This window comes from Corvus hawaiiensis, chromosome 26 (genome assembly GCF_020740725.1).
Source record: "Corvus hawaiiensis isolate bCorHaw1 chromosome 26, bCorHaw1.pri.cur, whole genome shotgun sequence".
Taxonomy (NCBI): domain Eukaryota; kingdom Metazoa; phylum Chordata; class Aves; order Passeriformes; family Corvidae; genus Corvus; species Corvus hawaiiensis.
In genome coordinates this window covers 43,897,170-43,913,126 of record NC_063238.1, presented here as the reverse complement: position 1 = coordinate 43,913,126, position 15,957 = coordinate 43,897,170, and the positions used below count along the sequence as shown (strand labels likewise).

Sequence of the window (15,957 nt, the reverse complement as noted above, 5' to 3'; positions counted from 1 at the left end):
CCACCTCTGCAATCAGGGCATGCTGGGATAACAACCATCACTCATGGTCTGACCAGTGTCCTGCTGTGGAAAGCAACTGGAAATGATCCCTGCTGGAAAACCTAGTCCTTTAAATGTTAATCCTGCTGTTCCTGTGATGCTTCTGTGGGAATTCTGCCCAGGGCAAACCATGACTGAACCTGGCTCCTCCTTCAGTTCAAATCCAAGGTGAGTGTTGCGTGTCTCCAACGAGGAATTATTTTTTGGAATGCCCACCCCACCTCCGAGAGTCGTGGAGCCCACAAGGAAAGTCTACTCAAGGCAGACACAAATTCCTGATGGAGGTGGGACTCAACAGGGTATCCCAGCTGGAATATCCGCACAGATAAGCCTCTGTTGTTCTTTACTCTCGAATTTCTGGGTGGACAAAAGCACTTCAGCTTTGTAACTGGAAGCAGGAGGTGCAGATCAGGAAAAAATTCCTCCCTGTGAAGGTGGGGAGGCCCTGGCAGAGGTTGCCCAGAGAATTTGTGGCTGCCCCATCCCTGGAAGTGTTCAAGGCCAGGCTGGATGGGGCTTGGAGCAACCTGGGATAGTGGAAGGTGTCCCTGCCTGTGGCAGGGGGTTGGAATTCGATGATCTTTAAGGTCCTTTCCAACCCAAACCTTTCCAGGATTGTGCACATCTCTAGGGCTGCCCCACATTTGCAGGAGGGCTGGAAGATGATGGAAAATGCAGGTTTTTTTGGCCAGATGAAGCATAAGGCACCAAGGAATACCCTCAAATCCAGTGATAAAATCTCTGGATGTGCTGGGAAGCAGAAACCCTCAGACAGACAAGAAAAATCCTTCAGCAGAGCAACATCAGCGCTGGATTCCGCCTACTGCGAAGCCTCACCTGGCAGGGCCAAGAGGTTGCAGGTCTTTTTCCAGCCCTTTGGAGACACATTTTCCTCTGTTCTATTTTCTCCAGCCTATATTTAAACTTCTCCCTCCCTGTGTCCACTCGACCCAGTGACGCAAAAGTCCGGCCAGGCCTTTGAGTCTCCTGCATTTCCTGGGGCAGTGGCACTCGCTGGGTTTAACTCCTACGGAGCAAAGGGAGGGATAAATAACAGCAATAACCAAAGAAACAGCAAATTCGATTGTTTTAAGTGCTCCCAGTGAGGCCTGTTCAGCCTTGTGGCTGCCGCAGTGTGAACAGGTGACTTGTAACGCAAAAAAGGCCATTTTGTATCGCTGTGTGAAGGGTTTGTCACCTCTCCTAATCAAGAAATGTATTAGAGGTGTTTTGAAGATAAAAATCTGCTTTTGATTCTGTTTTAGCTCCCATAGAAACTCGTGGCCACGTTGGCAGGTAAGTCCTGGGTGACAGGAGGCCGGGAGGGGCTGGGAGCTCACAGCCAGCTCTGGTGATACAAGGGCACAGTCCCCACTTGGAGCATCTTTGCAGCACAGAATTGTCACTCCCAGCCTCCTGTTGGCCGCAATGCTGAGCTCAGGCCCTTTCTCTTTTGCTCCTTGAAATCCCCCAGTTCTCCCAGTGCATATCCCAAAAGAGCCTCCTGTCACACTGGACTGTATTTTACCCTTCTCTGCCTCCTTTTCCTGCAGGGATAGCCTTAAATATGGCTCTTTCAAGGAGGATTCTTCCACTTCTTTGCTTGTCCTTGTGTGTAGTTTTCCCCCTGTCTGGCACAGGACAGTTTGGGAGCTGAAAAACCAGCCAGAAACCCCCTCCCTGCACCTTGTGCTGCCCCACACTCCTTTCCCATGGGAATATCAAGCACAAAAGAAAGATGCTGCAGGCTGAAAACCAGAGAATCCAACTTTATTTATGAAATTCTCACCCAGAAGGGAACCCTCACCCTCCCAGTCCCTCTATATCCAGACCCTGCCCCATGCACACGTGGAAAGCAGAGCCCAGGATGCTGCAGAAAACATGGAAAGGCCACTGGAGATAGAGCTGGAAGCCAGGATAAAAAAAGGAATGAGCTCTGAGGATGGCAGGGATGGAGTTTTGCTTCTGGCCTGACACATCCGACTGGTTTTTGGAGCAGGGAAAAACAGAACAGACGAGTGGGAAGCAGGGGCTGGAGCTCAGTGTCTGCGAGGGTGGGTGGAATACCGGGATTGGAGTAACTTCCAATTATTATCCTCTCCATGGCATTTTTGCCCTGTAGATCTCAGCATTGCCAGGGGGTCTCAGGGAAGTTGTCAGTGTTTTAGTGGAGTTCTGAGGGTTTCACCTCCAGGAAAAAGGGCTCATCATCCTCCTGAGCTCACAGGGACCTCTGCCAAGGAATGCAAAATTGCCAAGCATTTTCTTCTAAATGGTACTGAGACAGACCTTGAGAAACAATTCCCTCAGTGCAAGGAGGAAAAGAGCCCCCCTGATTTTGTTTCTTAGGGAAACAGAGTGGAAAAAGGAAAAAAAAAAAAGGAGGAAAAATAGACTGCTACAGAGGAGGTTGCAGGGGTGCCATGAAGACACAAGGATGGTGCATGGGGTGTAAGCATGCTCCATTCTGCTTTTGCTTCCTGATCCTCTGGATGGTCCCTGGCAATAGGAACAGAGGGAATGGCAAATTCCCTGGATCTCTGTGAGCTGGGCGCACCTGGCTCATCCATATCTGCTTCCACTCCAGATGCTTTTACATTAGAATCATTCCTACAGCTACTCCAAGCAAATCCCAGCTGGGATCCCAGCACTTTTAACAGATTTTTTCCAGAGTTGAGGATCTGGGATAACCATTACTTTTCCTATCCTGCAGTTTTTGCTCAGGAGGGATGGCAGAGCAACAGAAGAATTTGCTTGGAATAGTCTTTAAAATACCTGGAAAGGGAAATCTGGGAGCTCCGACTCCAACCTGAGCTCAGGCAGAGGCTGAGGGTGGGGTAGTATTTGTCTGGCCAAACTTGGATATTTGGGTTTGCAGGTCTGACCTACCCTGGCATGTCAGTCCAGGGAGTGTTCTGAGCTTTCCAGAAATCCATCCCATTCCCACAGGGAAGTTGAGCCCTTCTGAACTCATTTCTTAGCTTATCCTTGGAATCAAGTGCCAGCTATCTGCAGTTGCCACCCACACCCTGATGGGCAGGAAGTAACTGGGCCCAGATCCATCTGCTCCTCTCGCTCAGGACGTGGCACAGGTTGCCCAGAGAAGCTGAAGCTGTGGCTGCCCCCCCTGGAATTGTTCCAGGCTGGGTTGGAGGGGCTTGGAGCAACCTGGGATAGTGGAAGGTGTCCCTGCCCATGGCAGGGGGTTGGAACTGGATGATCCTGAAGGTTCCTTCCAACCCATTCTCTGTGGGTCCTGAGGACCAGAAGCAGCTGAAGGTGAGGAACATCTGCTTTAACAGCTGGAAACTGGAGATTTGAGAGGTTTAAGTCCAGGTGTCCAAACTCTTTGCTTGAATCCAGCGTTGGAGATGGGGTGAAGCCACATGTCAGCGAAGAAGGACATTCCCAAAGCATCTAAGAGTCCATGAGGCAGCTTGGCAGGGAGAGTGGTGGGCTTCTGCCTGGAGCTGGGAGACTTGTGACCTCACAGGGAGCCCTGGAGGACTGCTCCGGCCACCATGGCCACCAGGCTCAGCGCTGCAGAGCTGCTCCTCAGCCCACTGCTGCTCCTGGCGTCATCCGTGCACAAGTCAGTGAAGCAGCAGGTCTTGGGCCTCGTTGCCCCTATCCCATCGTAGGAGAGGCATTCCTCCTCACAGTCCCTGGTCACGGTAATGTTGCCAAAAAAGGGATAACCTGGGAGAGGCGGATTGGAGAGGGGAAGAAATGGCAAAAGGAAATGGGATTGAGAAACACTGACAGAGGAGGTGTTGGACATCTCTAATCCGTGGGGGCCTCTAGTCCAGCCTATTTTTTGTGGGAACAGGTCTGCCAGTTCTCACTGCTGACTCTCGCTCACCCTCCTGCTCCTTCCAAAATCATTCCAGCATGGACAAGGGACACAAGTCCCTGTAGATGTTTGCACCATCTATAAATTCAGGGTCCATAAAGGTATTGGGGTAGGAAAGACAACACAGAGGGAGTAAGTGCAGTGAGTCCTGATACTTCACTATGAGGCTCCAAATCCGTTGGATTTCTCTCCTTCCCTCTTTAAACTGGGATAATTTCACCTGGATTTTTATAGACACGTTAAAGGATAATCCAAGCTGGGACTGGGATGGGGAGAGGGAAGCGTGGCCAGGAGGTTGAGGGAGGTGATTCTCCCCCTCTACTCTGCTCAGGTGAGATCCCACTTGCAGAGCTGCCTCCAGCTCTGAGGTCCTGAGTGGAAGAAAGTCATGGACCTGTTGGAACAGGTCCAGAGAAGGCCATGGAGATGCTCCAAGGGCTAGAGCCTCTCTGCTCTGGAGCCAGGCTGGGAGAGCTGGGTATGTACAGCCTGGAGAAGGGAAGGCTCCAAGGAGACCTCAGAACCCCTTCCAGGGCCTAAAGGGGCTCCGGGAGAGCTGGAGAGGGACTGGGGACAAGGGATGGAGGGACAGGACACAGGGAATGGCTTTAAACTGGAATAGGGTAAAGTTAGGTGGGATATTGGGGAGGAATTCTTGGCTGGGAGGGTGGGGAGGCCCTGGCAGTTTGCCCAGAGAAGCTGTGGCTGCCCCTGGATCCCTGGAAGTGTCCAAGGCCAGGCTGGATGGGGTTTGGAGCAACCTGGGATAGTGGAATGTGGGAATTTGGAATTCAATGATCTTGAAGGTCCCTTCCAACCCAACCCATCATGGAATTCTTGGATTTCTCCCTGGGATCCCTCAGGGAGGGCGTTGGGACTCACCTGTCTCCACGGAGTGCAGCGTCGTGGTGCACACGGTGGCTTTTGGGGGACACACGGTGGCTTTCATGCACCGGGAAATGTCTGTGGGCTCCTTGCACGTGTAACATCGCAGGGACTGGGCTGCAGAGGGGACAGGAGGGCTCTGAGGTGACAAAATAGGGAAAACAGACCCAAATCTGCAGCTTCCTGACTGAAATGCAGCAGTGTCCAAAATTAGGCACATCCAGAGGCACTGGCAAAGCTTGGATATGCCAGAGGGGAAAGACCAAATCCCAGCACTGGAGGACAAGGGTGGTGTTACAGCAGCTGGGCCTGAACACGACTTTGGAGGCTCAGCAGCCCAGAAAAGAGCAGGGATTTAGAGGGATCTGTTCCTTGAGGAGTTTTGGTAGGTCTGAGCGTCCTCTGTAAGAATTCAGCCTGGAGAAGAGGAGGCTGTGGGGAGACTTTTTGGGATCTACAACTTCCTTCTGAGGGGAAGTGGAGGGGCAGCACCGATCTCTCTGTGACCAGTGACGGGATCCAAGGGAATGGCCTGAAACTGTGGTAGGCCAGGTTTAGACTGGATATCAGGAAAAGGTTCTTCGCCCAGAGGGTGGTCAGGCACTGGAATGAGCTTCCCAGCATGGCATCAAGAGTTCAGGACAATGCTCTCAGGCACAGGGTGGGATTGTTGGGATGGCCTGTGTGGGGCCAGGAGTTGGACTTTGATGATCCTTGTGGGTCCCTTCCAAATCAGGATATTCCATGATTGTAAAAACCAGCTCCTTCTGCTGACAGCAACATTCCCAAGCCGTGACAGTGGCAGTTCCCCCATCCCTTCCCTCACAGCAACAGCTCCCTCCTGTTTGTTTGAGGGAAATTCTGCAGGAATCAGTAACTGAGAGCAGGATTTCAATTTCAGAGCTGTACCAGAGATCCTGAGGGCTGAGTGTGGCCTCACAACCACTCTCATGAGGGGCTACTGCTGCTTTTTAAAGAGGTGCTGTACAGACCCTCGCTGGCTCCCACTTGAGGGAGGGACATCTCTAAATATGCAAATCTTGGTCACAGCAGCTCTCAAAAATCTCAGTGTGAGCCTTGTCCATCCACAGCCAGCAGATACTGAGAATGTGGATTTTCCAAATTCCTGCTGGTGTGGCTTGGTGACAAAATCCAGCCCGGTTTGAGATTTTCTAGCCTACCCTCCTGCCAGCTGCTGAAAAGCATCCTGAAAGCGTCCAGTGCCATCTATTGGTAAAAATTCACACCGATGCTGTGTTTTTGTTCCCGTTCTGCTGTCACAGAGGAACCTCTGGGGCTTTGTGATAAGGATAAATATTTTTGAAGGCATTTGTTTGAACACCTGACTTCAGAAGGAATTTTTAAGGCATCTACTCCTCGTAGCAGCTCCCTTGGAAAATTCAGCTGTGGGGTAGAGCCTACAGGGCGCAAAACTTTTCTTTGTCTCTTTGCAGAAGTAAAAAGGATTTCTTCCTGGGAATATTTCAATGTTCTTGTGGCCATACTCCCTGTAAACAGGGTGGTGGAGCCATCCCTGTTTATCCCAGCTCAGGACCTCACTAGATCTCTTCCCAATGATCCATGAGAGGCTGTTTACATTTTAACAGAGGTAACACATTATCAACAATCATTTGGATGTCTGTGGATGTGTAGGATGGGTGGATGGATGGAGCAGTTCTGGCTTAAGGCACTTGAGAAACTGCTCTGAAACCCTTGGGGTGAGGTGGTTTCCATTTCCAAACCTCAGAATTTTCATGGATGAGCAGGGAAGTGCATTGGGGGAATTAATCCCAGTTAAAAGCAGGTTTAAGGAAGGAAAACCTCAACCTCCTCATCTTCCACTGACTCTGGGTGGGGCATTTAGAGGACACGGGTTTTGTGGGAAGGTTGCATGGAAGAGGAAAGCCCAAATCTGGACATTTATCTTAAACTTAAAATGATTCTTGAACAACGATTTGTAAATTTTAGCTTGATTCAAGCTCAAAAAGAACTGAAACAGTTCCTGAGCAGAGCCCCGGCCATGCGGCTGGAGAAATAAACATCTCTCTGAAACAGCTAGCAAGAATCTGTCTGTCCATATATATTTCCTTTCCACGGGACTCCTGGTTTGATATATGCGTGTTGCATGATCCCCACTGCAACACAAATCTGTAAGAACCAGGACAGAAGAACCGAACAGGGACAGCTCTGTGTCCTGATCTGAGTCAATAATTCCCTGTTCCTCACTGTCCAACAGGACCTTCCATCTCTTCATATCCAGCCTCGGGAGTATAAATGGTCACAGACACATCCCTCACCTGCAAGAGGGGTGCCTAGACCAGCTGCTTCCCTCTAGATCACCCCAAAAATTTTACTTCTGCCTGATTTCAGCTATAAAGCAAAAAAATAAAATTCTTTGACACCTTGGGTGGTTTCTCAGAAATTCCATTAAATCCAAGACAAAGCTCCAGATGGAGATAAGTTTGATCCCTGCCCAGGCTGCCTTTCCTTTGAGGTCTTTCAGGGTCCCATGGAAGCAGCCTGAGGAGCTCTGGGGCCCATGGGCTGTAGGTTAAACCCCTCTGGGTTGGTGTCACCCCTGGAATGGCTGTTCCAGGCAGGGGTGTAGCTGAAGCTGGTCACATCCAGATGCAGGAAGGACACAGCAATGACCAAACCCTGCTGCCAGCTTGCCCAAGATCCAGACCCATCACAGACCCAGGGGAATTTCCCATTCCCACCTATCTCCTGAAATAAGGGAAAATCCTGGAGCTGGGGGTTTAATAAACTTTTCCAATGTCCTTGAAGTTATTTCTCATACCCTCACCCTTATCTATACTAAAGTTTCACCTTCTGGCTTTCAGCACTTCCAGTAGCCAGCTGGGAGGTTTTAGGGATGGCAGGAGCTCAGGATGAGCATATGCCATCCCATTCCTGAAGGGAGAGGGTGGCAGCTTAGGTAGAGGCTGGCGCTTCAGGCTCTTTCCCAGGCTGGTCCTGCCCTGTGGTTGTCCCCTCCACCCCTGGGTATGGGTGACAGGTATCTGAAGGATGAGCGTCGCTCCCAGCCAGGCATCACAGCTCTTCCCACCAGGAATGCATCTCCCCTTTCCCACTTCACCCTTTGACCTTCTTCAATACAAAAGGCATCATTGCCCCTACCCGGGGGTTAGCAGGTCTTTCCCCTCCCTCCCCTCCCGGGAATTTCCCGGGGGGTCCCTGGAGTGTTGGGAATGAGGAGCTCTTACCCAACTCCACGAATGCCAGGCCCAGCAGGAATCCAACCAGGAGCTTCTTCATGCTGGGAGCAGATCCAGGCAGCCAGGACAGATCCAAGAAGCTGCTCCCAAGGAGCTTTATATGTTTTCCCACCCTCCACCACCTGTTGTTGATCCTGTGGGCGGATTCCCTCGGGGTGATCAGGGGAGAGCCCAGCTCCAGTCTGGATTGGGATTTGCAGAGGAACAAGTTCCCTGATGAGGTGACATCACCGCAATGAGCAGACTCCTGCCATACCTCGGCTCTTCCCCAGGTTTATGTCCCGGGGCTGGTCCCATGGAAAAGGAAAAACACGGCTGGCACTGCAAGGTGTGGCCCCGTGCTAGGGCTTGGATGGGGAATGTGACCAAGGTGTGTTTGCTCCTTCCAGCCTGGCTCCATGAGCCCCGAGCTGGCTTGTGTCACACTGGTTGCACTGGCCAACCACGGTCAAGGGGCAAGTGACAGCAGGCTGGGCTTCCATGTGCTTTGGAGAAATGATTCCATGGGCTGGCATGACTGAGGTTGCCCAAAGATGTTTGTTTTCCCAAATCCAGTTCAAAATCAAGCCTGATTTCTGGATCCCTTGGTTATTAATTGAGCTGCTGGGCGTGGGAGTCACTTGGAGGCCAGTGGGATATGGTGCTTCCAAGTCTGGAATTGGGATAAGTCATGTGGTTTCAGGTCCTGGGTCATGCTGGCAAAGCTTTCCTTTGGAAAGCTGTCAATTATTCACCAAATTCTATCCTGAAGCTGGGAAATAAACCCAACATGGAGCAATTTTCCCACTCTGGCACCTTCCTGATAGCAAATTTCACTTCATCCACATCAAGGCAACCCTTTGAAACATCATAATTTATTTTGCATCTTATCCCATATTTGGGGAGCCAGCTTCAAATGCTTGGAGCTGGGGAGAAATGATTTACTTCCCCCTTGGGACTGAGCCACTGGTATTTTATATTTCACAGGAAAAGCTGACAGACTTTTTGTTGAGTTTGTTGTGATCCAAATTGGAAAACCCCAGCGTTGTGCAATTTCCCATAAAACAGCTGAATAAGCCAAAGAGGCGAAGTTTGTGAATCACTGGAGCACTTGGAGATTTTAGAGATGGAGATGAGGTGAGTTGAAGGTGTTTTGATGAGGTGAGCTGAAGGTGTTTTAATGAGGTACTTTGCCTGTCACAGACTTGTTATGACAACACACGTGAGAATTGCTGCCATTCCCAGCAGCCTCTCCTTCTTCCCAGTTGGAGGATGGTTCCCAGTAACCTGAGAAACGTTGCTAATGAAAATTTCCACAGCCACGGATGACACAAAGCTGACAGAGCTGTGGGAAAGGGAGAGAAAGACCTACACCCTAATCCTCCTCTACAAGTGTGAAAATTATCCTTTATTTTATCTTCCTGTGCTGTCAGAGACCAGGCACATAAAAAAACCTGAATCAAACATAACTTTCTGGGCACACAGGAAAAAAATCCACTCGGTGAAAGCCACCAGACCTGGTTACATCCAGATCCTTGCTCGGAACTGGGCAGCTCAAGGCACATTTGAGCAATATCCTAATTAACAGCCGTGAAACTGGAAAAGATCCAGCGCTTTCAGCATTCCGGGTGGTTGTGCCTCAATGGGAAAGCACAATGGGGTTGGCACAGTAAAACTGCTTGGTGGGTTGTGGAGTGGAAATGTGCATGGAGACATCCTCTCCTACCTGAAAATCATTCCATATGGAGGGTTTTTTTGGGATAAATCAGTGTGGTTGAATGAATAGGGATATAAATACTTAACCACTGTCTTAACTCTGTCTTAAAGGCTTGGAAAGGTTGGAGATCTTTCCATAAATCAGAGCACTGGGAAAACACCAGGGCAGAGGGGTTGAGTGTGCAGCAGTGCCAGACTTCAGGGAAAGAGAATTTGGGTGTGTTCCAGTAAAACTGTGGAGGAAAGGAAAGACCTTTAAGGTCTGTTACCTTTAAGGTATTCCTTGATTAAAGATAATCAGGAGCCTATGGAGAGATGGAATCCTGGAAACAAACCCAAAACCCAACACAAACAACCATGAGTGGTGTCCAAATGTGTGTTGAGGTGGGAGGGAGGTTGATTTTGGAAGTGGCAACACCCTCCTGGCTTCCCAGGTGGAATTCCACTGCCACTGTCAAGAAAAAAATGGGATCTTGATGGAAAAAACCCAATAGACAGCAATTAATGGAGAGACTGAGACAACAGGATTCACTCCAAAAGATGGCACTGGAAAACACTGGCCCCTTTTAGATCAGCAGAGTTAAGACAAGCCTGATTTAAATGAGACTGGAAGTTGAAGTTGGATCTTAAATGCTAGAAAAATTGGGATTATTTCTGTAAGCAAATGCAGAGAAGAAACCTGACCTGCTTAAAGCCTGATAAATGTGTGAAAACTGTGGTTTGACAGAGCAGTTAGGTAAGGCTTAGACAGCTTTCATGACTCAGGAGGCCCTAAAAATTCCCTTCTGACTCTGTCAGGGGTGGAATAAGCCCTGGGAAAGGTTGTGAGCTCTGACTGACAGGACCCAGAAGGGACTTCGGTTGAAATGTCACTTCAGGTCTGGAGAGCTGAGAATATCAACGAGGTGTGGTGCGTAGGGAGAAAGGTTTGTGTGCCAAAAGCCTTCAGAAATTCTCAGTGGGATCAATCCAAACCCTCCCCCAGCCTGTCTCTGGGAGACTGTTCTAATTTATAAGGTGATATAGGGAGATATAATCCCTCTCTGCTTATCACAAATACCAGACAAGGCAGATGACAGAAATTCGGTGTTTACAGGCAAGAAGGTGACGTGCTTCACCTGCTCTAACTTCCCTTACAGTTAATTCTTTTTTGAATGATAAAACCCCAATTTTTTATGAGGTGTTCTGCAGGGAGTGAACACCAAGCTTTGCTAAGCTGTTCCAGTTGTTGGTTATCAGCCACATGTGAAATTAGTCCTGTGTAAAATATTTCTGCTCTGATTTATGGGGTCCCTACAGCCAGTGGCTCTCCTTACACCCCTCTACTAAATTTAATTTCTCACTGTTGCAATTTTCCTCTTCTCCATAGAAATGTATTTTGTCTGGGATATCCCTTGGACAGATTTTGGTGGGCTCTTTGGCTCCTTCTCTGGAAAACTGGTTCTCCAAGGCTTTAATCCTTCTGATGGGCCTTCTCTGAACTCCCTCTGTTTCACCACCTGCTCTCCTACATTGTCCAGTTCAGAAATGGACATTTTCTTAGGCCATTCCATAGAATTGCAGAATGGTTTTGGTTGAAAGGGACCTTCAAGATCATCCAATTTCAATCCCCTGCCATGGGCAGGGACACCTTCCACTAACCCAGGTTGATCCAAGCTCCATCCAACCTGGCCTTGGACACTTCCAGGGATGGGGCACCCACAGCTTCTCTGAGCAACCCATGCCAGGGCCTCACTACCCTCCCAGGGAAGAATTTTTTCCCAATATCCCATAAAAGCCCATCTCTTTCAGTTTGAAGCCGTTCCCCCTTGTCCTGACACTCCATTCCCTTGTCCGAAATCCCTCTCCAGCTCTCTTGGAGCCCCACTTCAGCTACTGAGAGCTCACAATAAGGTCATCCCAGAGCCTTCTCCTCTGCAGTCCCAGGAATAAACAGAACGGATCCATCTGCTGTGATACAAAACCAACCAAGCCTATTTGACACCATGGTCATGTCGTGATAACCACGGCATCAATCTACCTGACATCAATGTCTTTCCTGGGAGCTGATTTGCAGGATGGAGTTTATTTTCCAGGTATCAGATTTCCAAGTATGCTGGTGACAACTGGTTTGCAGGAAAATACAGATACTGTTGATCATTACACTGAGTCACCTTGAGTTCAGCTCCTGTGATTCCAGGGGGGTAGAACTTTTGCCAGGGGACTTTTTGGATGGCTCCACCATCTTCATGTGTGACTCAGTAGCGGGGAACCTCTCTGCCTGTGCCCGTGGCTGCAGCGATGTTTGATGATCCAATGGAAGTTCCACCTCTCATAGGTGTGTGTCGACAACAAGACTTTGGGCTTGTTGGGGTGGAGTTGGTCTCCACCCTCCTGATGAAATTCTGCCACTGAGCAGGAAGAAATCAGGTTTCGTTGGGCTGGAGAGGGGTGAAAGTGTGAGCACCCTCCTCCGAGGAGCTCTTTAGGTCTGTCTTCCAGGGGCCGTTTGATATTAAATGTTTCTCCTCCATGGGGAGTATAAAAAAAAAAAAATCCAGATTCACAGCTCTGATTCAATCTCTAAAGAGCTCTTACCCCTTTTTTTCTGTGTCTGAGCTTCATTTTGCTGCTTTGCACCCCCTGTCTGAAGATATGAGGTGAGAAGTTGAACGTCTCCAAGCAGAGAAGGGAACTGTACTCACATCTCCCAAATTCTGGCTCAAGCTCACTAATCTCAAGGCTAAAAGGCAGGTGCTCCTAAGGATGGGAGGAAACCTTCCAGACTTGCTGGATTTTTACAAAAAGACATGAGTTGTGTTCAGTGCTCTGAGAGAAAAGCAGGGAGTCCAGGGATGTGATTATCTGGAGGTTGGAATCATTGAATCATGGAAAGGTTTGGATTGGAAGAGCCCCTAAATCTCATCTCATCCAATCTCCCAGCCATGGGCAAGGACACCTTCCACTAGACCAGGTTGCTCACGTTCCTCCTCTTGCAGTTGCAGGATTGAGGACAATTCCTTCAGGCATCACCTATCTAGCTGTGTTTGGTCCACCCCGGGAATGTAGGTCCCTCAAACATTTTCTGAAAACAGCAAGAATGTCCAAGATGTGATTCTGGGTTGGACCCCAGAGGGATGAATATCCACAATTCAGGCATTTCAGGCTTCCTTTAAGATTTATCAGTCCTACCACGGACTTGAGAGCTGCCTCGGAAGTGTACCGGGTTGAGTTATGGCCTTAACCCCCTGGATCTGTTCCAGGGAATGTCCAGGCACACGCTGAGGCATAGCAAGGACCAAGGATGTTTCCAGAAAGGTTGCTCTGGCTGGAAGGATGAGAAATTCAGGCGCAAGCTGTGACAGTTGTGATCAGGATCAGAGAATGGATCCTGCTCCCTTTTGAAGACCAGCATGGACATAACCTGGATGTGTGCTCCGATGAAAACCTCTTGTGTCCATCATTCCGGTGTGATTCCCTTTTCCATCCCAGTGACAGCTGCTGCCAGCCCTACATGAAAGCCCATGTGACCCATAAATCCACGTTCCATCATGTAGGGCACCTGTGGCCATGTGATTTTTCCATCTGAAATTTGGATGATTTAGAATAATGGGATTGTTAAAAGTTGGAAAAGACCTCTGCGATCACCAAGTCCAACCACCACCATGTTCACCATTAAACCATGTCCTCAAGTGCCAGACCCACATGGTTTTTTGAACACTTCCAGGGATGGTGACTCCACCACTTCCCTTTTCCAATGCTTAAACACTAAAAAAGCCAAGGCTGAAGGATGCTGGGAATAGTCCTGGGGGCTGCTGTTGGCTGGGAGTGTCCAGTGTCTTTCTCCACACTTTAATCGCTTATCTCTTATCAACATTTTGCAGTACAAGGACAACATGCAGAGACTGGCTGGTTACAGAGCTACTTCCTTCCCTTTATCAGGAAGATTTTCCCTCTTTATCAACTTTGGTTGTGCAGAGAAAGGAAACAGAATCTTCCCTGTGAACTTGTCACTTGTCAAACCCAGGGACTGTCACCGAGTCTGTGACTGAGGAGTGCCTGGCATCACTTTGTCAACCTTCAGCATCATTAGCAGTGCCTTTGACTGACACATTGGCAGCAAAGTCTGTCACCAGATACAGATCTGGATGAGCCAATCTAAGTAAGTAACCCCTGCTAAGTAGTAAAAATAGCCCGTGGTGGATGTTGCCATGGGGATCCAGTGCAGTAATAGGAATAGCACGACAAGGAAGCAATTCCCATCATCAGGGTCTGTACGGTCAAGGCATAAAGTTGTAGGAGCACCAATTAGCAGAAGATGCAGCAGAAATAACCTTTGAAATTTTGCAGTCACAAACAGATTGAAGGAGGACAAAAAATCCAGAGTGGGAATCATCTGACTTCAGTTTAGCCTTTCTTCTCTACCATAGGTGGCTCCTGGTAACTCACTGGAGCTGTTTCTTTTTCCAGTCAGGCAGACAGATCCAAATTTCATCAGACAAAAGCCTCATCAAAAAGTGGATGGCACTGGGGATTACCTGCTTCCCTTCACTGGCTTTAAAAGGAATCTTGCAAGGGTGGAGATGAGGTCACCTGGAGGCCTCTTCATAGTAAATGTGTGTTTTGTTATGGAATCATAGAGTGGCTTGTGTTGGAAGGAGCCTTAAAAACCATCTTGTTCCAACTCGCTGCCATGGGCAGGGACACCTTCTACCATCCCAGGTTGCTCCAAGCCCCATCCAGCCTGGCCTGGAACACTTCCAAGGATGAGGCAGCCACAGCTTCTCTGGGTAGCCTGTGTGGCTGAGCATCAACCACCCTCAGAAAGAAGAGTTTCTTCCAATATCTGATCTAAACCTGCCCTCTGTCATTTTAAAGCCATTTGCCCTTGTCCTGTCCCTCCATCCCTTGTCCCAAGTCCCTCTCCAGCTCTCCTGGAGCCCCTTTAGGCACTGGAAGATGCTCCAGAAGCTCTCCCTGGATCCTTCCCTTCTCCAGGCTGGACATTCCCAGCTCTCTCAGCCTGGCTCCAGAGCAGAGGGGCTCCAGCCCTTGGAACATCTCTGTGGCCTCCTCTGGACTTGCTCCAGCAGCTCCACATCCTTCTGCTGTTGGACCCCAGAGCTGGATGTGGTGCTCCAAGCAGGATCTCACCAGAGTGGAGCAGGGGGGCAGAATCCCCCCCTCACCTGCAGCTCACATCGTGGGGACACAGCTTAGGACACAGAGGGTCTGTGGGCTGCCGTTCCTTGACTGAACAACTCTCAGGCACACACTGGGGTTCTTGGAGTGTCCTGTTCAGGGCCAGGAGCTGGACTCAATGATCCTTGTGGGTCCCTTCCAACTCTGGACTTTCCTTGAATTTTGCCAATCCTTCCCAGCAGGACCAAGCTCCTTCCTCATCCATCCACATGTCCAACTTCAATGACCACATCCAATGCTCTTTCCATTTGTTGTCCTGCTTCTGGGTATCCTACATAATTCCAGAGCAGTTTGACTCTTCCAATTAATTTTGACTCCAGCTCCTTTTAGCCTCCTACACCACAGACCAATCGTGTCTTTCCGTCCTCCCCCATCTCTCCCCTCCCTGCTGAGATGGTTTTGGGGTGGTGTAGATACAAAAATGTTGCTAGCAAGGATTTTCTTGCTATTTTCTAAGCCTATGAGAGACTTTTCTCTCTCACAGAAGAGGTAGCAGAGCTATGTAAACAACCAAACACCTGCAGCCTTGAAAAGTCTTGTTTATAGTGCAGTAGGAAAATATTTTGACAGTGGATGTTTTAGGATTTTGGCCAACCACCCCAAGGGGAGGCTGATCCTTTGTCCAATTAGACTATGAAGAAAAAAGTCTATAAAAGAGTTTGTAAAATAATTAAATAGATCAATCTTGCTGCACAATTCCTGCCTGCTGGATTTTCTCTCCTCCTCCCTACGGCTGTGGGACATGGTGATACACCCTAAGGTTGCAGTAATAAGGTGGCACACCCAGATTTCCGGGACCAGGAGTCTAACACACTTGGAACAGTATTGTCCCCTCATCCAGCTGAATTTTGGGATGATTCAGTTTCAGCTAAACAGATAAATGTTGATATATGGTTGATATATAGATAAATATGTTGTTATCCAGGCATATTTGTTGATGTCCAGAAAAAGGAGGAGTGCACTGGGAGTTCAAGGACATGGATGCAAAGTATAAAGCTTGTGGTTCACTGAAATCAAGGATTCAGAAACCTCTTTGCTTTTTTTCCATAAAAAAAGAGGAAAAGT

At 49.0% G+C, this 15,957-nt stretch overlaps 1 protein-coding gene across 1 annotated transcript; it reads right to left on the bottom strand.

Moving 5' to 3' along the window:
• Positions 1-1,788: 1,788 nt before the first annotated feature.
• On the bottom strand, positions 1,789-8,186 carry LOC125317387 (ly6/PLAUR domain-containing protein 2-like). The gene is made up of 3 exons (XM_048287158.1): positions 8,005-8,186; positions 4,775-4,894; positions 1,789-3,738 (listed from the first exon to the last, which is right to left on the bottom strand). The coding sequence occupies exons 1-3, from the start codon at positions 8,054-8,056 to the stop codon at positions 3,527-3,529; spliced, it is 384 nt and encodes a 127-aa protein (XP_048143115.1). The 5' UTR covers positions 8,057-8,186; the 3' UTR covers positions 1,789-3,526.
• Between the last annotated feature and the right edge of the window lie 7,771 nt (positions 8,187-15,957).

Excerpts from the sequence above, each read along its gene's own strand:
- LOC125317387 (XM_048287158.1), bottom strand. The coding sequence starts at position 8,056 with ATGAAGAAGCTCCTGGTTGGATTCCTGCTGGGCCTGGCATTCGTGGAG. Across the intron at positions 4,895-8,004 it reads CCTGGCATTCGTGGAGTTGG|CCCAGTCCCTGCGATGTTAC; the intron begins GTAAGAGCTCCT and ends TCCCCTCTGCAG. Across the intron at positions 3,739-4,774 it reads GCTGCACTCCGTGGAGACAG|GTTATCCCTTTTTTGGCAAC; the intron begins GTGAGTCCCAAC and ends CGCCTCTCCCAG.